We start from the raw sequence: 22,739 nt of genomic DNA, 5'->3' as shown, positions 1-22,739 counted from the left end.
GGATGGAAAAAGTGTGGCGAGGAAGTTTCTCTCATTCTGACTTCAAGTATTAACACGGCAAAGATTTTACGCACCAACTCCCTTACTTCTTTACCTCCATGCAGGGTGTCCACAAGGAAAAAAAAAATATTTAGTACCAACTAAGGCGAGAAAAAAGTACTAGATTTGAAAAAAAAAGTACTAAATTATAATTTGTTATGGTTTTAACAGTTTAGGAAGTTATAATGAAATTGCAACTATCTAACTTAAATATCACACCACACGCACATACATTCCATAGTTTTTATAAGTAATTACGCTTAATAATAAAACATATTGGAGTTACTGTAATATAATTAAATTAAAGAAAAAAAAGTACTAGATCTGAGCGTAAATGTACTAGACCACTGAAGAACTTATAAAAGTTCTAGATCTAGTACGAAATTACTAACTGTGGACACACTGCCTCCATACACGAGACTATGCTGAGCTAATATGTACTTCTCTGTTCTTCCACCAGGTAGCAGCCTTCGCCACAGGCGGCGAGAGAAGTAGGCTACTTCAGTCCGGGATCAGCGAGGAACGAACATGAGGTAACAATCTCCGTTTAAATGACACTTAACACATTTTAACTGCACCGTTACACCATCATAATTGATCATAATTGATATTGCGGAAAATTATGTAAGGGTTTCAAGTTGAATGAAGCTTATTAAAAAAACCTAGAATAATACAATTTTAAATCCCGTTATCAACAAATTATTTAATTGTAATTCCTGCCCCTCCTCCACAGTCAAATTCATAAAATCTCATAAACTGTATATATTAAATTAATTAAAAATGTACAGATAAACAGAACATCCTGCATAGGTTTCTTGATGGTTCTTCCTGCGCATGGTAATCGAACCACCGGAGCAAGTATAAATGTGTTGTTTAAAATGGATTATATTATTTATGCGGACCGGCTTTAAAACGGTTTTGATTAACGGAAATGTACATAAGAAAATATATGTTGCTGGAATATATATAATCGCATTTATTCATATATAAACATATAATCAACATAAATAATTATAAAAATATATGTATAAAGGAATTATGCCCTTAAACAAAATAATAAAGAGAATGTAGTGGCTAATAATGTTATACAGAATCAAATTTGGAAAAGAATATTCCTTCTCGCATACAACTCGGGGTATACCAAGAGGATAAAAGTTAAAATAACGCCTATTAAGAATAGGATTAGTGTGTGCACCGTTACACGCATAGTTAATGTGATGTCGTCAAAAAGGGCATCGCAGTCTTTTGCGGCCATTGTCTGAGGTTTCTTGGCATGCACGGAAAGAATTTGGCCATCAAAAAAAAATAATAACGAAATTCTTGTGCTGTCTGAAATGTGTTCGTCTGTGCTTTCGTCGTTTTGTGGTCCATAATACCTGTTTAGGTACTTCGTTGGGTTTATCTGTGGCTTTATGTTTCCAATTTTTTCTTCTTATTTTGCATTTATGAATGTTTCCCATGACAAACAGCGCAAAACTGCAATGGCGTATGTCAAATAAATTGTATTAAATCAAATTCCCCATTGCATGACTAATTAAAATAAAGTTTCATATAAGAGTGATCAAATATGCAAGGTGTATGTATGTGCGTGTATGTGTGTGTGTGAGATAACAGTATCATAATAAGAATTTTTTTTTAAAAAAATATTTTTCTATTTAAAACAATATTTTTATATGGTTTAAGTAAGTACTAAACTTGGATATTAAATTGGTAGATGATGCATCAGTAAATATGTAATTGGTTAGTATGTTAGTTAATGTTTTATTCCTAGATGTAACTTATTATACTTTGTTTAAAGTTATCGTGTTTCAGTGTAAGAGAAGGCGTACATACACGCCTTTTTCTGCACCAAACAAAAAGTAGAGATAAATAAAAAGAAACAGTCTTGACCGTTGCACTTTCCGTTGCCATCTGGACAACATAACTTTCGTTGCGCTGTGACGTCGTTATCGCAACTCACACTACTGGCTGTGAAGATGTTTCGCTTAAAAAAAAAAAAAAAAAAAAAAAAAAAAATGACGCCGCAAAGTTTGCAATTCCGTTGGGAGATTTTGTGTTGTTTCTCCCGAGAGAACAGAAACTGTGGGGGAGAATTTTTTGGTTGGAGAGTTGATTGTTGAGGGGAAGGGAGAGGGGGAGGGGGAGGGGGAAGATGGTAGGTGTAGGGGGTAGGGGGTAGTGGGTAGGGGGTAGTGGGTAGGTGGTAGGGGGTAGTGGGTAGGGGGTATGTGGTAGGGGGTACGGGGTAGGGGGAGAACCAGGCCTCACATGAAGCCACAAACCACGGGCCGGCTACGGAAACTGTGGCTGGCAATGGCGGGAGTAAGCAACTTTTGATTCAGCTGGAAATTGAAGAAGAAGCCGGAGGGGGGGGGGGGATGTTGCGTGGTTCGAGTTCCTCGTGAAGAAGAGAGTTCGCACGAACTTTCAGCCTTGATTAACGCCGAGAGAAACTGTTCCGTACGTACTGGACCACTATACGTTCTTCTACACACTTGCTGCACCCATGTACATAGTTAGCAAAAGATAATAACTAAATAATATCTAATAGCTAGAGACCTGAAAAATTCGCGGATTCATTTCGTGAAATGCTACAGTTCAAATAATTATACCTTAGTGCTGCTCCTGCCATTGGTTCATTGTTAATCTGGAGTAATGAGGGCCAATTAGAGGTCCTCACTCATAGAAGTGTCGAATCACAGGCCACCCAGTCGAGACGACTCACAAGTCAGCAGCCAATGAACAGTTGGCATTTGCCCGAGTGTGTAGAGTATAGTGGAGTCTATCCTGGAGGTCATTGAACCCGCGAATTTTTCCGGTCTCTACTAATAGCGGCAAAAATTCATGCAAGTGCCGATAATTAGGGTCACTCGTAACACCTTCTAGAGCTCTAAAATAACGTTTATCAGGGCCCTCTTCATTTTTAACCCCACAAAAAAAAATCTAAAGACAGCAAACTTACGGAAGATGTAACTGTAAACGTGAATCGCACATATCACATAACTTCTAAGGTTTACAATAATTATATTTGCACTAGATTGTAATTTTCGTCCCCCTATCAGGTGCTCGGGTTTCCGGGATTACCCCTTCCCCTTACTCCCCAACCCATTCTTGACAGCCTGACATTTAGCATACATCTGGGGAGGAATTGAGTGAGTCGACAACAAGTGAGAGATTAAGTACCGGCATAAATGTACAGATGAAAACAGGATTGTAATCAGCTCGTCCGTTGGGGAGCTACGATGCAGACAGACAGGCAGACAGACAAAGGCTTGAAACTTGTAAAAACTCTCTTTTTGCGAAGGGGGAGGGAGGGTTAGTAAATATTTTTAATTAATGTAATCTGTATTTGGCTGGATGATTTAACTGATGATGAGATCTCTCTACTTTAAAAAAAAAAGTTTTCTTTTTTTGGAGGCATATGTACATGCATTTTTAAAATTTTAATTGTGATTTTAAAAATTTATATACAGAGTAAACTCTTTATAACGTCACTCGATTTAACGACAAAATCCTTAAAACGTCGAAAATTGCTTGGCTTTGGTTTGGTTTACCTTGTTTTCTATACAATAATACACTCCATATAGCGTCACGCTCACTCTATTTAACGACAATAGGACATTTTAATCATTACCTACGCAGTACTTTCTAAGTGGCCGAAGTTGATAGGAACTGCAGCTGTGTACGTTCTTTTGTTTGCTGTTTTGTTGTTGTATTATCTAGCACGTGTTTACTTCGACTGACGCACCGGAAATTCTAAGAAATTTTGTCTTTTGTTTTTTTATGATGAACTTGCACATTTTTACCTTGGTCACTAGACTTTTGTCAAGTTGTTACACGGTATAATTATCGCAGTTGCTTACAGAATTTCGAACTGTAAACATGGCGAGTAAACGAAAATCTTTGCGTTTTGACGAAAAAGTTTTATTAATCTGCTTAATAGAGGCGGGAGAAAAGATCAGTGATACTGGAAGACGCTTTGGATTTAGCCGCTCTACCGTGTCTACAATATGGTAAAACAAAGAAAAAATAACAGACTATACGCAATTAGTGTTGTAATTTGTATGAATATTAATGTTCGTGAGTAAAATGTGTACTATATTAGTGAATACATATTATTATAGAATAGTAAAATTACATCTTTTATTTCTCTCTATAACGCCGAAAAATGCTCAGTCCGTTAAGTGTCGTTATATAGAATTTACACTGTATATATATTTCTTAATTATTTTGAAGTGATTCCTCTATAAAAAAAATTTGCTCTTTAAATAACATAACATTTATAAAGGTTTCAGAGTTGTTTATTTAACGTAAGTTTTATTTTTTTGTAATCTTCGTAATATTAATTTTTATATTGTGGCTAATATACCAAGTAAACAGCACGCAGCATAGAGATAATAGTAGCACTCATGTGAAAGCTTGATTATGTGAGTGTTATTTTCCTTAAAAAAAAAAAAAAATAGTGTGATTGTGTAAATATGTATTAGAGGAGGAAGTAAGCCCAGGCCTCAAACTTACATATTTTTAAAAAATCTAGTCACGGAGATGGCCTCAGTTCGGAATGTCATCGTGCATCGCTAGGTCGAGTGTCTGGGGACTGAAGATCCCGGACAGCTATACATCTTGTTCGGCCACGACACGACACAACGCGACATTCCGTCTGACAGTTATTCCACTTCCTTGTGTTCGCATACGAGCGATGCGCACAGGATCAGTACGCGGCAAGACGCCGACAAAAAATGTCGCGATCAGACAAGAGGCAACGACATCGAAACGGACTGCTCCAACTTCGTCGCTAGCAGACTGTCCGATGGCTGCAATGTTCTGCGCATGCGCGAGTATAAAAAAAAAAATTAGTCAACAGAGGCATGCCATGGTGTGTTTATAGCTGACTGGTTAAATAATGCTTTTCATCTTTGTTTTATTTGAATAAATATTCACTTGTAAAGTGTTAACATATATATTTTTTTCTCATTATGGAGCTGGATGAATATCGATGAGTATGTTTCGTACGGAAGTACATTAATTTTTGTGAAATAATTTTAACCCATACCCCGCAGTAGCCACCAGCAATGCCTTTCATCAAAAAATAAAATTTCAATTATTTATTCTATTTGGATTCACTTATCCATACTGCACAAACATGTTAAAAATTCCAGTTTTCCATCTGATTATGCGAAATGTATGCATTATATATATCTAATTATTTCAATTTGGTGTGAAGTTCGGCCAATCAGAAGCCTACAGGGTCTAAACTTGTTAAACGTTAACCTGGGGGAAGCATTCTCTTCACAGACGAGAGAACCAAACTCTCGATCGTGCATCTTGGTTTTTTTTTTTGTTCATTGGAAATAAATATGGCGGTGTAGATAAAAGGATACTAATGGTCAATTGGGTTAGGTTAGCTACATTATAAATACTTTAAAACATTGTGGGCGGTTGATTTTGGTTAGGATAGCTACATTAAAGATACGTACGGAAAAAAAAAGCACGAACTTCGGGGAACTTCGGGTTTCGGCTCTCTCTCGTCTGTGAAAAGAAGGCTTCCCGTTAACCTGGGGGAGGCCTACGATTCACTCATCTTTCTGGATATATCCGAATACTCACGTTGGCAAGCCTTCTTTTCACAGACCTGAGAGCCAAACCCGATGTTCCCCAAGTTCCTGCTCTTTTTTTTTCCGTACCACAACAGGTGTATTTATTTGGGGGGGGGGGGGGGGTGGAAATTCGCGGGCATTTATTCTCCAAATGCGCGGGTTTAACTTATAAGATGTCATTCTTAAAATTAGCAAGACGTAATTATAAATACTTTAAAACAATGTGTATGGTTGGTTATATTAGGTAAGTATAGCTACATTAAAAATACTCTAAAATTAATTTTATGGTTGCTTAGCAAATAACTTTTTAATATGTAGCTATCCAAGCGCAAGGAAACCGTTTACATGATTTCACAGTATCTTTAATGTAACTATCCTAACCAAATCAACCGTCCACAATGTTATAAAGTATTTATAATGTAGCTAACCTAACCTAATTGACCATTAGTTATCATGATTTGTATATTTATTTACAATGAACAAAAAAAAAAAAATCCGAAGATGCACGATCGGGCGTTTGGCTCTCTCGTCTGTTGAAAGAAGGCTTGCCAACGTGAGTATTCGGGTATGTCCGGAAGGACGAGTGAATCGTAGGGCTTGCCGTTAACCTGGGGACGGGACACACGCCCTGAAGCTGGTCGCGAGACGTCTCGGTCTGACGTCGCGCGCGCGCCGGCATCGGGATGACGAGCCGCCGACGGCCGGGGGGTCGATACCGGCGCAGGACACCTGGAGGAGACCATCATTGTGGCCGTCGAGGGTCCCTATGCTCTTTGAATATATATATACTGTATAGAAGTCGCGAGTGGATAGGATTTACTCTACGTTTTTCAGGATCGTATGATGAGCAGCTTGGGAACTTCACCGCTGCCACGACGCTGCCGTAACGCCCTGTATCGTCTTAGGTTGTTATTTTCACGTTAGAGCGCAGCACTGTCACCCGCTGTCATTCCCCCGCGCACCCCCCATACCCATAATTCACTGCAGCTCAAGGTCGTTCAACGGGTGGGGCGAAGGGGTGTTTGAAGAGTTCGACACTTGTCCGCTAGGGACCACCACAAGTCGATGCCCTAGAGATGGTGGCGATTGCGGCGGTGAATTAACCAACTACCTCAAAACCGTATTAGAAATTTTAACCTGGGCTGGCGACTTCTATACAGTATATATATATATATATTCAAAGCTATGCTTCTCGGCGGAACGAAAGGAACGTATCTGCGGCATGTTCCCCCACACAAGGGTGGACTGACTGGCTTGGACACCTGGGTGAACACCTGGGTTCAGGGTCCGGGCCAAGCCTAATTTTATTTTCAAATGTTCAACTATCATAATTTTTTTTTTTACAAAATTGAAAAAAAAAAAAAACATATTGAATATTTAGAGATCTGAAAAATTCGCGGTTTCATTTCGTGATAGTCTTAGAATCCAAAAAAAAAAAAAAAGTTTGCCTTTTTTTTTTTTTACTGCATCGGTGATTGGGCAGGAAGTTTTTTCTGAATGACACTCGGCCAATGAAAAACTTCCAACAAAAAAAAGTATCGAATCACTAGCGTCCCAGTCAACAGGCGACACGAGTCAGTAGCCAATGAGATGGTGTCAGTTTTCCCTGCGTGCGTATAGGATCATGGAGTATATCCTACAGGTAATTGAAATCGCGAATTTTTCCGGTCTCTTTGAATATTTAATATAAATAAAGCCTAGTTTGGTCTTATACAATAGTAACTATAATCATACCCTGCATTTTCAGGTTAAATAACATTCTAAAAAAAGAGTGTAGGTAAGAAAAAAAACCCTTTACAATATTATAATGTATCACGTGACTGTTAAAATTAAGGAGGATTTGGGGGGGGGGGGGACGTTTCTGATCCTGGGTTTTGGGGGAGGGGGGGGTTTTGTCTCCGATCCTGGGTCCAGGGCCCGTAATCGATTGTGGGGGGGGGGGAGGGGGAGGGGTTATGATCTGCGGGGCCTCTTTTCGACTTCAATTACGCATCTGTCGGGGCCCTACGCCGCGCCCCCGATACGTCTCTCTCTCGAACTGCACCTCCCCCCCCCCCCCCCACACACACACACAATTCTTCTTATCTTCCGGGTGGTTTCCCGGGCGCTCAGGTACCCTCGGGACGGACAGAGGGCGCCATTGTGGGATCATAACACCGAGGGCGCAGCGGGACACAAAGAACCCTCGGAGAGGGGGAAACTTCGCTCGCTCGTTCATAGCCAGGTTCACACGAGCAGCCTCCAAGACCGCGGACTCATTCCGCGACAGTCTAGAAGCCTGTATTCTGGCAGAAAATTGACTGGCGCAAGCCAAAACCATGGATAAATGATACACCAATCCGTCCATCCGACAAAAAGGTACGGATTTTTTCCTAAACGTCTGACGGACGAACGGATGGACCCTCTGATTGGCTGCAGGTCACGTGACGCTCCAGACTGAACGGAACAAAGCCAGGCAGAATACTTTGACATCATACCGTCAGGTCATTCAGCAAGAAGTTGGCACACAAAACTGAATGCTCGAACGGTTTGTAAGATGAAATTGCTGCAAGAAAAAAAAGAGAATTATTAGTTAACTAAGTCACGCTTTCAAACTAGATGACATAACTAATTGATAGAGCCACGGAATTTTCGCGCATTCATTTAGTCGCAAGCTAGAATGCAAACCTCCACACTGTCGCACTGTGTTCATGATTGGACCGCAGTTATCTGGACACGCCCCTCTCCGACCGTGAGCCAACGATGTCCAGCTAGGAAAGAAGTAAGCGAATCAGGTAGTGCCAAATAAAAAGGATAAAAATGTTCTCTCTAAGAAATCAACCAATGGGAAAGTAAACATGGGTCAAGCACACCTATCACTTTGAATTCTATCCTGAGGCCATAGGAATCCGCGAAATTTCCGGGGCTCTACTAATTCATTATAAATCTACAAACGCAAATTAAAAATCTGCGTAATTTTTACCATAAATTCCTGGAAAATAATTAAAACTAATGCTTGCTTACTATAAATACTGTCGTTGCCCCCAAGATTAAGATAACAATGAGTTACATCACAGCTTGTTTATATATCACAGCAAGTGTGTTGTATAGAGTTCTACATTTTACGAATAACAATCAAAAAATTTGGCGGTTTAGTTTCCAAACGATCTACCTTGTAATGGCCAGTTTCACTATTGGAGTTCATGCATGATCCCGAGTCATAAGCTTGTTTGATCATAGTACGACCACATTTCCTGTTTCACAATTGAGTTGTGAGCACAGAGTAAAGATCATTGGGAAGATCTGAACCTGACTCTCGGCTGGGTTCACAGCAATGATCTACGATCGACACAGCGCCAGTAGATATTGCCGGCATTTTCATATACTTTTTTTCACGTTAACTAAATCAGACGTAAATATTAAATTAATTACTTACAAAATTTTAGATGAAATATAATACACGTATCAAAAATTATACTTATACCAGTATTAAGCCTGTTTTCAAGCGAAATACCCATATATTTTGTATTTGACATGCTTGTTATTCTAATTTAATATTTTAATATTCTATTTCGTCATGATTGCATTACATGTTAATTAATATTTTTTTTTCTTTAGTCAAAATCTATTCATGTTTCTGACTTCTTCGTTTTGTATTAGTTATATATACCAGTTAAGTGTTTTCAAGTGCAATTTGAAATTCAAAAGAAAAGGCAGCTACTGTATGTGCTGCTATCTTGTGGCAGTCGCATCAACCATTTGATCGCCGTGCCTCCCTCGATAGTAGCGACGTCACATCGTTCCAGCCCACCAATAGAAATGCACCTTACAATTATTCGGCACTGCGGGTGCCTGTTGTCGCAGATTGGAAATATACGAACTATATATCAAGCGAACGAATATCGTGTGGTCCCAGTCTATCTTGGCGCAACGTTTAGAGGAATGATAGTTAAATCATTATTGGGCTAAGATCACTGAATCGCGGATCGAAGATCATAATGGCGGAGCTGGCCAAAAGACTGTGTTGACAGAATTTGATCACAAAACATTCGGTTAGGCTGGAACCTACTGTAGGCGAGCACGGTCGTGTAATACGGGCTCAGCTCAGTTGGAGCCTACTGTAGGTGAGCACGACCGTGTGATACGGGCTCAGCTCATCTGGAACCTACTGTTGGTAAACACGACCGTGTGATGTAGGCTCAGATGATCTGGAATCTACTGTAGGCGAGCACGATCGTGTGAAACGAGCTCAGGTCAGTTGAAACCTACTATAGGCGAGCAGACCGTGTGATACGGGCTCAGGTCAGTTGAAACCTACTATAGGCGAGCAGACCGTGTGTAACCAGCTCAGCTCAGTTGGAACCTACTGTAGGCAAGCAGACCGTGTGCAACGGGCTCAGCTCAGTTGGAATCTACTGTAGGCGAGCAGACAGTGTGATGCGGGCTCAGCTCAGCTGTAACCTACTGTAGGCGAGCACGACCGTGTGCTGCGGGCTCAGCTCAGTTGGAACCTACTGTAGGTAAACACGACCGTGTGATGCGGACTCCGCTTTGAGAGGCGGGGGAGGGGGGAGGAATTGGGGAAGGGATGTTAGAGGGGGGAAAGGTGTTCTAAGACCAAGGGCACAGCTCCAGGTGACCGAATAAGGGAATAAGAATCCGACGCGGCAGTGACGAATGTTTCACGCGGCGAGGAAAGGGACCTGGCGAACCAATTTACTGGAGCATTGAGCGGTCAGCGGGTGGCCCGCGGAGAAAGGAAAAACCACCCCTCGGGGTCCGCAGCAAACGATTTCTTTCTCATCCCTCGAGCAGCTGGGGCGGAAGATCACCAAACACACGACTGCCGTCGCACGAAGGGAACTCTTTTCAAATGCTGAGAGTCTGCAGGAAGTCCAGTAAACACAGAGAAGAAAAAAAAGGTCTGTTCCTTTACACAATATTCCTTTGGGAACCAGATGCCAAGAAATACTTTGTGACATTAAAATATATAAATACTGTAATTTCGTACAAAACATGGTTATGTTTATTTCTGCAAATATGAAATACTTTTTTCAAGATAATACTAAGTATTTCTTACGATAATAGCGCATTATTTCATATTTTAATAGATGTTTCATTAAAGGACAATTTTTCAAACCACGGAAAAATAATACAATATTTAAACAATTTGTCTTTATTTGGTTTTATAAGCTTATTATGTTCTTATGGAAAGCTATTCAGGGAACGGTTTGTAAATAATTATAACCATTGGAGGTATTGTAAAACCCGAAGCATAAATGTCCGGGTAATAATCCGAACCCAGGTTTATTGCTTACACTATTTTGTAGGAGACAGCTGTTTTCATCGAATGTACAAATTTGTAAATATCTGTAAATTTACAAAATTAAAAATTACATTGTGAAGTCTTCTGTCGTATTTTGTGGAATTCTGGTTAGTCATTTTTATCCTTCGTAAAACACTCAAAGAGACAATATATTTTTTTTTTCTAAATTAAATGTGACAGGGATAACAATTGGTATTTCTGATTTTTTTTAAAAAACAAATTATACACAAATATGTAAGTAAATCTCCTGCATTTGAATATAACGTTATTTTTAATTCTAAATTTCGAAATCAAGATGAACGGACCTAAATTCAAACTCGGATTGTGTTTTGGAATGTGATTACAAGCGTAAAACAGCACGCTACATCAACCAACAAAAAAAAATGTCTAGCTTAAAAAAAATGTTTTGACAACATGCATCTATAATAATATGTTGTGGTAACAAAAAAAATTAATCTTATGGCCTGAAAAAAATATTATAAGTGACAGAGTAAGTGAATATTGATATTAAATATATATTTTTATTGTCACAAATACTTTTTTTGTGCGTAAATCGACGTATGTTTTTTTATCTCTCTTATAACTGCATAAATATAAATGAGCCATAATTATCTCACATATGTATTTGGTAGCAAAACATGACTTGATGAACTCATAGCTAGAGACCGGAAGAATTCGCGATTTCAATGACCTGTAGGATATACTCCATGATCCTCTATGCACGCGGGAAAATTGCATCTGCTCATTGGCTACTGACTCGTGTTACCTGTTAAATGGGACGCTAGTGATTCGATACTTCTTTTGTTAAAGGTTTTTCATTGGCCGAGTATCATTCAGATAAACTGTGGCCCAATCAATGATGCAGTAAAAAGGTAAACGTTTTTGGATTCTAGCCTATCACGAAATGAATCCGCGAATTTTTCCGGTCTCTACTAATAGGTACACTTGCTTCACGTTTATTATTGGACTACATATAGACCTCTTGACAAGCCCAGTAAGAAGCAAGGAGAAGTTTCCACTCAATCACGTGTAACCCACAAAGGATGTAACCTTGTTGCCGACCAATGATCACTCTTATAAAGGTTGAACTTGTCAACTTTATATAACAAGATGGAGGAACTAAATTAATGTATCATATTTTATAATTTCACTTCTGAGCACATTTCTTTATTTCTCTATGAACCATAAGTCAGTAATTTTGTATTTATATCTTTTAATGTAAAACTTCTTTGCTCAAGGAATGAGATATTTTGATTAACCAATAAGGAGGGTATTTTCAAAGTTCATGTTCAATATTATATGACTAAGAGTTTGTAAAACAATCTGGTATTGGTCGAAAGGTATAACATAAACTATTGCTGGAAAATAAAAGTTTGTTTGGAATTTTGTGAGAAAACGAAAAGGGGATTGATATAGGAACCATCGGATAAGCTAGACGTGACATTTTATTACTGCAGAAATTGGAAATTAAGACTGTTAGAATATTTTGAAGAATGGCAAGAAATAATAGTAGACATTAATAATATTGATAATTTGGAGATATTTATTGAATTGAAGAATAATTATTATTTGTAAGAAGATTATAAGAAACATCGAGGCGTTCCCAGGATGAAGATTATGAAACCCGACTACGAAGATTGGAAGAAATATTGAGGCGTTCCCAGGACGAAGAATGAAATATTCTGAATAATTGACTGTACGAGATCATCCGGAAAAAGCGAGAGGCGTTCCCAGGATGAAGACAACTAACTAGAGGCGTTCCCAGAACGAAGACGAACAACGAGAGGCGTTTCCAGGACGAAGGCTTGGAATCGACGATAGGCATTCCAAGGACGAAGACGAAGAATCACTACGAGGCGTTCCCAGGACGAAGACATGAAACAGCTGAAGGGCGTTTCAAGGATGAAGACGTGGAATCTTTGTTGCTGAGTTCCCGTACATCGAAGACAGACATCGTAATGCATAGTTCGTTACTACTGAACTATACTAACAGGTCGGTCAGATAATTGTAAAGGAATTTTACAAAACTTACCAGCTTTGCATAAACGTACACACCGGAATAGTAACATCACGAGAAATCCGTTTTCTATACTCTTTAAACCAATACCATACTGTTTAAGTCTAGTGACAACTTGAGTTAAAGTTAAAAAGTTTGGATGTTCACTAATCTAATGAACTTACGAATTTTTCCACGAAATACCCAGCTCTACCTACTGAATAGTACGGACAATACATAAATTTGAATAAATTTTGTATAGTAAACATTTGCTGGATGAAGACTTGCAACAAAACAGGTTCAAAGAGTTTGATACTATTTTACTGGTACTAAACAAATTATGAATATCTGTTGATAATTATGGAATGTCACTGAAAACTGATAACGGTTATTTCCCGATCACGTTTGGAATATTGTGCCATTCATAATCAAGTCGACTCATCTAAGTATTTTTAATGTTTACTCAGTTTTACAACTTCTTAAAAGTTGTTGGCGCCCACAAATTAATATAAAATGATTAGTTCTTTTGCTTTTATCCTATAAATACATTAGAACGAGTCTAAGTACTTTCGAGTCGTTCAAAGTCAAATCGATTTATAATAAGAAATAAACGTTTTGATAGAGAAGGCCCGTTTACTCTAAAATGGTTCTATTAGGTACAAGCAAGTTGAGTCTAGCCTGAAGTGATATGAATCACCGGAATAAGCTCGTGTCTACAGTTAGAACAGCTAGCGAATAAGCTTGTTTGTGTAGTTTTAAGCGGGTAACTAAAGGTAGAGGGATAGTAAGAGGACGGTATTTGACCCAGCATTACTCAGTCCGGCATCATTCCGTAATCCGGCACGCTCGAGTTCGTTATGTTTTCGGGCGTATTCGAGCGCTTGTATGCACCCTCGCATTTTTTAGTGCACACAGAGGTTTATCTTAACATAGAACAACTTGCTACAAACTTGTTTTTCGTTGAAACAATATTGAAGTTCGATTATCCGAAGAAGGAAAAAAAAAATTTGGTTGTCTATAAAGTCGGTTTACGGACGATAGTTTAACGTGACAACGTCATAACAAAACATTGATGAAATAATTGCATACTTTTATGAATAAAATGGAATCATTTAAATTGCATTATCACTATTGTGTATGGATACAAAGAAGGAGTGAAATGAAATCAACGATTTAATTGATAAATTTACTTTTATTTGCACTCATTAATTCAAATATGTTAATTACTTTAACGAATAGATTATTTTAACAATAACTTTTATACATGTTTGCTATCTAACTTCTTCCAATCTGTGTTATTCTGTTAAGGATAGGACGATGATAGGAAAAGTAGGAAACGAATGGGAGTGTTTCTAGTTTAATGTGCCTCGAAAAAGTGAAAACGATGGTTGTTCCAATCGAGTGGAAGAGAGATAGATGCGGCGCAAGCGTACAATGAGCGTAACGGGACACAGCGTAACGGGACAATGGGCGTAACGGCACACTTTTTATTGCGTGCAGCCGGCGTTCATCGATTTATTAGACGTTGTCACGTCAAAAATATGTGAGTGAGTCTTTCAGTCCTGGCCAGTGATGTGTAAGCATCTATCCTCCGGTAACGATGTTGCAAATACACTTATCACACGAAATACGAAATGAAACTTACAATTCTGTACAATAATCCTGAGCGTGAAATACGAAAAAAAAAAAATTGTTGTTCTTCAACCAACATTTCTCAACGCGATTCACAACACGTAGGTTTCGCAACCGCAGAGCTATAACTCGCAGAGCGAAATGTTTATTTACATAATAAAACGGCGCCAATTAGAAGCGAAAAAATTATTAAAAAAAAATAAAAAATATTACACCCCGGTTTTGGACCGGATTTTCTGTCAAGGAATGTTATTGAGATGCTGTCAATTCGTTATCCCATAAAGTTTGCCTTTGGCTTTGCGAACGGTTTTTTTGACGTGATAACGTCTTATGAATCGATGAACGCTGGCTGCACGCACGAAAAAAAAGCACGACTCATTGTCACGTTCCGCCTGAGCCGAGCGTGCTAGAACCGGCCCAACCACCGTGCAAGAAAATCTTCTGTAATATCAAACAGGTTAAGGCTGGGCTTCGTAACTAACTTTTCGTGACTATATTTAAAAAAAAAATTAATTAAATTAAATTAAAAAAACTGTAAATAATATTTGAAAATTAAAAAAAAAATGCAATTTTTCATCAATGTTTTCTTGGTATCGCGTAAAACTATCGTCCGTAAACAGACTTTAGAGACACCCCCCCCCCCCCCCTTTTTTTTTCGAACTGTGTCGCGGACAACGTCCTGGACGGGTCGTTACCACAACGCCGAAACACCATAACGCCGAATGTCGAAATTGACCACAACGCCGACAGCTAGAAAACTGCTGTGCACCACAACGCCGAAACAACAACTGAGTGAATTTGTGCGTGTTTCTTAAATGTACCTTGACGCCGAAATACCACAATCAAACCTAACCTTACCTAACCTAACCTAACCTAGCGTAATATAACCTGACCTAACTTAACCTAACCTATCCTAGCCTAACCTAAACTAACCTAGTCTAACCTAACCTAACCTTTGTGACAGTCCTGCAATGACATTTTTCGGCGTTGTGGTAATTCAGTGTTGTGGTAATTCGGCGTTGTGATAATTCGGCGTTGTGGTAATTCGACGTTGTGGTAATTCGCGTTGTGGTAATTCGGCGTTTTAGTAATTCGGCATTGTGGTAATTCGGCGTTGTGGTAATTCGGCGTTGTGGTAATTCGGCGTTTCGGTGCGTCCCCGTCCCGGACCAGGGGTATAGCCCAGGAAACAAAGGTTTCAACCTGTGAAAAATTTGTCCAAAGCTGAATTTTTGCACAGTGGTAGAGTCGACTATGCTTAATAACATACCGAAAGTTTACCGCTGTAGACCTTGTGCGTATCACTGAAAATTTGCAGTTAAGTCCTAGATGACAGCGACTTGCAGCAGTTCATTAAAATGCTTCCCATTTTCGCACTTTTAACCGTAGACTCTCGATAGCTATATGAAAATAATCTTAAAGAACTACTACTCACATTTATAATGAATAAAGTTCTAAAAGTTAATATTAAAGGTAAGAAAAAAAATGTTAAATTAATGAAATAAGTTTTTTTACATCAGTCAAGGCAATAAAAAGACAATTCACTTACAAATAAAGGGTCTTACGCACATATTTCTCTAACAAAAGTTGTTGTACAGTTCTTAAGCTTTACAGGGACATATCTCTCAAAAGTCTAGCTTAATTTATAGGATCACTAGAGACTCCCGAGCTTATCAATGTCGTCTACGCACTGCGACAGAGTCACAGCCGCAAGCGCTGTGGCCACTCTCACTCCCACGAAATCGAAGATTTTTAATCTTTGTAAAATTTGCTCCTAACTGAAATTTAAAACAGTGGTAACATTCAAGTGTTCTAGCAACATTTTAAATGTTTACCTCCGCAAACCTTGCGCGGAACACCGAAAACGAGAAGTTAAGTCCTAAATAATACTTTATTGACCACTCAACAATATGGCACTATAACGTAATTACTATAGTATACTTTCAGAAAAGCAAACCAAAACTTACTCAAAACATTATTCTCAATGATTAAATTTAAAAATCTTTCACTACGTTTGACTAAATATGATATTTATTCAATAATATTAGAAGAGAGGTGTTCTGAAAAAAAGGGCACAAATGAAAATACGTATAACAAAAACACGTAGAGCCCGATGTGAAAACATTAAATAAAAGTAGTTGCAAAGTTCTTAAACTTTAAATTAGTTTATTTGTTGAGAGCTTGGTACAATGTGTCTGACCGCTAAAGCGATCCGAGCCACGTAGTGTATACTACTGCGAGGTTGTCGAAGTAGGCTCGGGTCGGGACGAATTTCGCTGTAAAGAAACAAAGGTTTTTAATACATGGAAAATTATCCCAAAGAAGAAACTTTGTACAGTTGTAGAATGAACGTTTCTTAGTAACATATCAAAAGTTTACCGATGCAAACCTTGTGCGTCACGCCAAAAACGAGCAGTTAAGCCCAAAATGTCAATTTTTTGCAACGATCCACAATAATGGATATTGCAAATGCAGTTTATGGATTAGACTGACAGTATGGAACCCAAAATAATCTAAAAACATTGCCCTATCTGAGGATAGTGATAAAAAGTACAAAGTTTAAACATCTTTCTATAAAATAGACAATTTAAATCATTAAAGTTAACGAATTCTCTTTCATTCAATTTTTAGGAAATATAAATACATTTTACATAAACTTAAAGAGCCCAAAATGGAAATCGCTTAAAGTAAACATTGTTGCATATTTATTCATCTTTAAATTGGTATATATTTTAAGTGTCTCATACAATTAGTCTGACCGCTGAAGCGATCCGAGCCGCGTAGTGTATACTACTGCGATGTTGTCGAAGTAGGCTCGTGTCGGGACGAATTTCGCTGTAAAGAAACAAAGGTTTTTAATACATGGAAAATTATCCCAAAGAAGAAACTTTGCACAGTTGTAGAGTGAACGTTTCTTAGTAACATATCAAAAGTTTACCGATGCAAACCTTGTGCGTCACGCCAAAAACGAGCAGTTAAGCTCAAAATGTCAATTTTTTGCAACGATCCACAATAATGGATATTGCAAATGCAGTTTATGGAGTAGACTGACAGTATGGAACCCAAAATAATCTAGAAACATTGCCCTATCTGAGGATAGTAATAAAAAATACACAGTTTTAACATCTTTATATAAAATAGACAATTTAAATCATTAAAGTTGATAAATTCATTTTCATTCAATTTTACGGAAAAGTTAATACATCTTACATAAATATAAAGAGCTCTACGTGAAAATCGCTTTCAATAAACGTTGTTGCATATTTATTCTTCTTTAAATGGGGTATATTTGTTAAGGGATTCATACAATTTGTTTGACCCCTGAAGCTATCCGAGCCCTGTAGTGTGTACTACTGTGAGGTTGCCGAAGTCGGCTTGGGGTCGGGACGAATTTCGCTGTTAAGAAACATGGAAAATTATCCCAAAGCAGAAACTTTGTACAGTTGTAGAATAAACGTTTCTTAGTAACATGTCAAAAGTTTACCGATGTAACCTTTGTGATCACACCAATAACGAGCAGTTAAGTCCTAAATGATAATTTCCCAAACGATCCACAAAATTGTGTTTCGTAAATAATTTAATAACTCTATAAATACTTTTTTTAAGTAGGCTCCCAGTATACAGCAAACTTGGTTTGTCCTCAAACGCCATACTACTACGGTAATAGGAATATGAAATCACTACAGACAAGATTTTGTTCCGTTTACTATGGTGAAACCAGAGCTAACCGAGAAATGACCGAACGTCCCGGAAAGTTGTGATATTTGACGATATTGCGCGAGTAGCACACCCGTACGTGACTACAGAGAATGGATAGTTTCCTTAACTGTTAGGATTTCTGGTACGAATACCCTCTCACAGGAAGGGTCATAAAATATGGTCAAACTCTTGCAAAAACATCCACCACCGCTCTTTGCCACTAGCAATCCAACGACGTCAGCTAGGCGCAGCACTCAAATACATTAACTTATTAAAAAAAACTGAATATGTAATGCTACCTATACGTTTTACAACACAACTCGTGTTTTATATTTTTTCTGGGGAAAAAACCTATTATTATAGGAATTATGTTGTAAAAGTGAAAAAAAAAAACTTAGAGTACATTTACGATGTATCGTTTTATTCAATTTTTATGTAGTAAACAGATTTTAAAGAAGTAAATATATAATTTTTCATTTTGTCGAATACAGGCTACATTAAAATTTTGCAATGTTCTGATCGAAAATAAAACGATGTATCAGAAATAAAAAAAATTTGTTGCTAAAAAAATAATTTTTAATAATAAAATTTTTGAAACAGAATAAATCCATGCAGATATAAAACCAGAGGTCCTCTAGAGTTTTTCATTTACAAGTTCCAAACAGAAATCGTTTATTGTTAATTTTATTGTATCTAAAAACATTCATATAAGAAAAAAAATGCATATCTCATTACATGTAACATACACCCTCTCATATGAATTAGCTATGTTTTAAGTAATCCCTAAATAAGACCCAGTTGAATGAGTGTCGCAGTACGCAGTGTGTCGCAATGCCGCGCTGGAACGGCGGTGGCCGTGAGAGATCAGTACGGCCGCAGTACACTGCAACGCTCGGGCCGCTTTAATGAGCCAACTAATTACGTTAGACTCTTTATAAATATACTGTCTTAAAGCTAAAGGTATAACCAAAAACATTTATTTAGACATTTTTCGCATTGGACTCTTCAAATTGGTGTAAAAAGTATTTTTAACTGAGTGGCAAAGATAAAAAATAATATGTCATGAATTAATCGCTTAATATCACATCTTTAATATTAACAATTTATGCTTTTGACAACATTAATAGCTGTATTAGAGTCTCAAGATTATTTTGGTAGTTTTATGGACAGTCTAAATTAAAAACTGTACAAATGGGTAGCATTTTAATGGACTGATGTAAGTCGCTGTCATCTAGGACTTAAATGCAAATTTTCGGTGATACGCACAAGGTCTACAGCAGTAAACTTTCGGTATGTTATTAAGCATAGTCAAATCTACAACTGTGCAAAAATTCAGCTTTGAACAAATTTTTCACAGGTTTGTGGCTTTTTAAGTCTTGGTTTCCTGGACTAGTAGGGCAGCTGAGACCCCAGACTCGCGGTCGTCGGTGATAGAGCCGTCGTCGCCCCTGGCAACCGCGAAAGGCGGGCCGCCGCATTGTTGCCCCCGCGCCCCCAGGTAGGCTAGGTCTCGGAGGGAAAAAAAAAAGACGGACAGCCACAATGCCACCTCTGAGGAACCAGACCCGCAAGCATCTGCGGGGAAGACATCATCATCATTATTTGTGTTTTTTCCTGGGCCCAGAAGGGCCCCCTACAATGGCGGGCCCCCAAAAGGGGGGGCCATGTTAATTCTGTTTTGCACCCGCCACGGGGGGCGGAACTGAACTGCCCTCTATACGCAAGAGCGCGAAGACTGCGGACGTCGAGGTGAAAGACGGGAGGAGAAAAAAATCTCATGGCCCCAAAAAGTCAGGGATGGCCAAACATCTAAATGACAAGGTCCGATCGAAACACTTCACGCGACACCCGCAATTCCTGGTCACTTACAGATGCCGCTTAAATGTGTTCCTGACACATTTTTTGACGTGACAACGTCTAATAAATCGACGAACGCCGGCTGCACTCACGAAAAAGGATGACTCATTGTCCCGTTACGCTCATTGTACGCTTGCGCCGCATCTATCTCTCTTCCACTAGATTGGAACAACCATCGATTTGACTTTTTCGAGGCACATTAAACTTGAAACACTCTCATTCGTTTCCTACTTTTCCTATCATCGTCCTATCCTTAACAGAATAACACAGATTGGAAGAAGTTAAATAGCAAACATGTATACAAGTTATAGTTACAATAATCTGTTCGTTAAAGTAATAAACATATTTAAATTTATGAGTGCAAATAAAAGTAAAACTATCAATTAAATTTTAGATTTCATTTCACTCCTTCTTTGTATCCATACAAAATATTGATAATTCAATAAAAATGATTCAATTTTATTCATAAATGTATGCAATCATTTCATCAATGTTTTGTTATGACGGTGTCGCGTTAAACTATCGTCCGTAAACCGACTTTTCAGAAAACCAATTTTTTTTTTTTAAATGTAACCAGTCACATGTTGACGTGGCATTTGTAATAACCAGGTAGGTACGGTGCAAGCTCATTAAATTATTTAAAACCAACATTTCCCACTGCAAGAATCAAAGATCATACCACTTACTGTAAAAAAAATGTAAAGGGAACTTAATTTAAAATTACAGATAATATTAAATTGATTCTATTACATGGAAGTATGTAAATATAGCATCGTTACAAAAATATATATATTTCAGTACTTTGTTTATTGATTTGTTTTTCAAATTAAGCATGCAAAGTTCACTAAATTAATTCACGATGAAATTTGGCAACGCCATTTTGTAATTTAATTTGTTCCGTTATATTTTATAATATTTTATACTTTTTTTTTACATTTATTTTGCAAAATTCAACTCTACTAGATTTTTCTAACACTTGATAATGCTTCAGCTGCAACCGATCTGAGGAGATCAAACAATTCATAATTCACGTGGGCGACTATGTACTCCACAAAATGGCACGTACATAGACCTTTGCTTTTAGTAACGCATTTCGTGTTATGTAAAAGGTTTTCTTTCATTCCAGCTAGAACAGCTTATACAAAAATTTTGTTCTCTAAAAATGTACTATCACGCCATAACTAGCCAGTTTATATATTTTTTGTAACCTGGAAAGTTTTAATTTTGTGTTCCATTTATCTCTCCTACGTTCTCAAGACGTGACTGAAAGCTAGTTATGTAAAAAAAAAAATCACAGTTGAAAATCCAAATTGAAATATTTTTTAAACTCACAAGTTACACTGTTAGAAATCACACTAAAATTTACTGACTTTTCAACGAAGAATTCAACTCAAATAAACGGGCCGTGATTTCAAAACAACTCGCAGAAACTACGCAGTATCTCGACTTTCGAGTTGTACGTTTCGTTCTAAACTGAGGCAGAAATACACATGGACAAAAAAAAAAACAGTGTTCTTAATCAGTAGGGGCAGGCATTTTTCACGAATAAATCTGATCGCCTATTAGATTGCAACAAGTTGTACTCACAACAGCGTTTTCTTCCTTATGATTGGCGGACGTCTGCATAGGGAAGTCGTTGCCTTATTTGACCTGAGCTACTCAGGACGTGTTTGCTTCCGCACTGACTCACTGTGATTGTTGTCGTAACAATCGATACTGGCCTGAAAGAAACTCACCCAATCACAAGACACAGACGATGCTACAGTGTTTCAACTTTCGGCTAGCCTCTCGGAATCTTTTCGCGAAATATGCATGTCCCTATTAATCAGTTTATGAATATTGTATTCCTTTGAAATCACGTCCTTGAATTTACGAAATACCCGTGGATGATTTGAAAATCCAACGTTCTTCGTAAATTTTAAGATGAATAATTAATAGAGACCTGAAAAAATTCGCGGGTTCATAACGTGTTTTGCTAAAATTCAAATAATTATACCTTAGTGCTGCTTCTGCTATAGGTTCACTGTTAATGTGGAGGACTGCGGGCCAATTAGAGACCCTCACTCATAGAAGTGTCGAATCACGGACCCACACATTCGAGACGTCTCACAAGTCAGCAGCCAATGAACAGTTGGGTATTTGCCCGAGTGTCTAGAGGATATTGGAGTCCTATCCTGAAGGTCGTTGAACCCGCGAATTTTTCCGGTCTCTAATAATTAAAAATAGCGAGAGAGAGAGAGAGAGAGCTTTGCTGCGAGGTTTGCAGTCAGAAGTGGCGGCGGCAGGGAGATTGTACACCCCTGTCCTTGTGATGAAGGGGGAGGGGGTATCCTTCGCAAGGGCTGGGCTGCTCCCCCCCTGGCCCTTACGAAGGGAGTGAAGTAGCGAAAGGAGGGAGGGGGTAGACCCTTCTCCGCGCTGATTGAAAGGAACAGTGAACGAGTGGCGCGCCGCGCCGGGTGCCCGCGCTGCGAAGCCAACAAAGAGAGCCGCGGCAACCCACAAGGTCAGATCCTTCTCCCCCTCCTCCCCTTTTCACCCCCGAGCCCTTCATCAACCTTGGAGACGTGTGATGTTTCCATCCGGAGCTGTCACATGCGAGAAGGAAGCGCCC

The 22,739-nt window shown here is 38.4% G+C and overlaps 1 protein-coding gene across 1 annotated transcript in view; it reads left to right on the top strand.

The window, feature by feature from the left end:
• The window catches only part of LOC134539097 (solute carrier organic anion transporter family member 74D-like), a 233,658-nt gene that overhangs the window by 168,396 nt on the left and 42,523 nt on the right, over nt 1–22,739 (top strand). Inside the window, exon 2 of the mRNA XM_063380826.1 lies at nt 500–572. Within this exon, the coding sequence (XP_063236896.1) occupies nt 568–572 (5 nt within the window). The 5' untranslated portion in view covers nt 500–567. The remainder of the gene's footprint in view (nt 1–499; nt 573–22,739) is intronic.

Source organism: Bacillus rossius, chromosome 14 (assembly GCF_032445375.1).
Source record: "Bacillus rossius redtenbacheri isolate Brsri chromosome 14, Brsri_v3, whole genome shotgun sequence".
Lineage (NCBI taxonomy): Eukaryota > Metazoa > Arthropoda > Insecta > Phasmatodea > Bacillidae > Bacillus > Bacillus rossius.
Note: the sequence above shows the minus strand (reverse complement) of the source record. Positions and strands in the feature narration are given on the sequence as shown.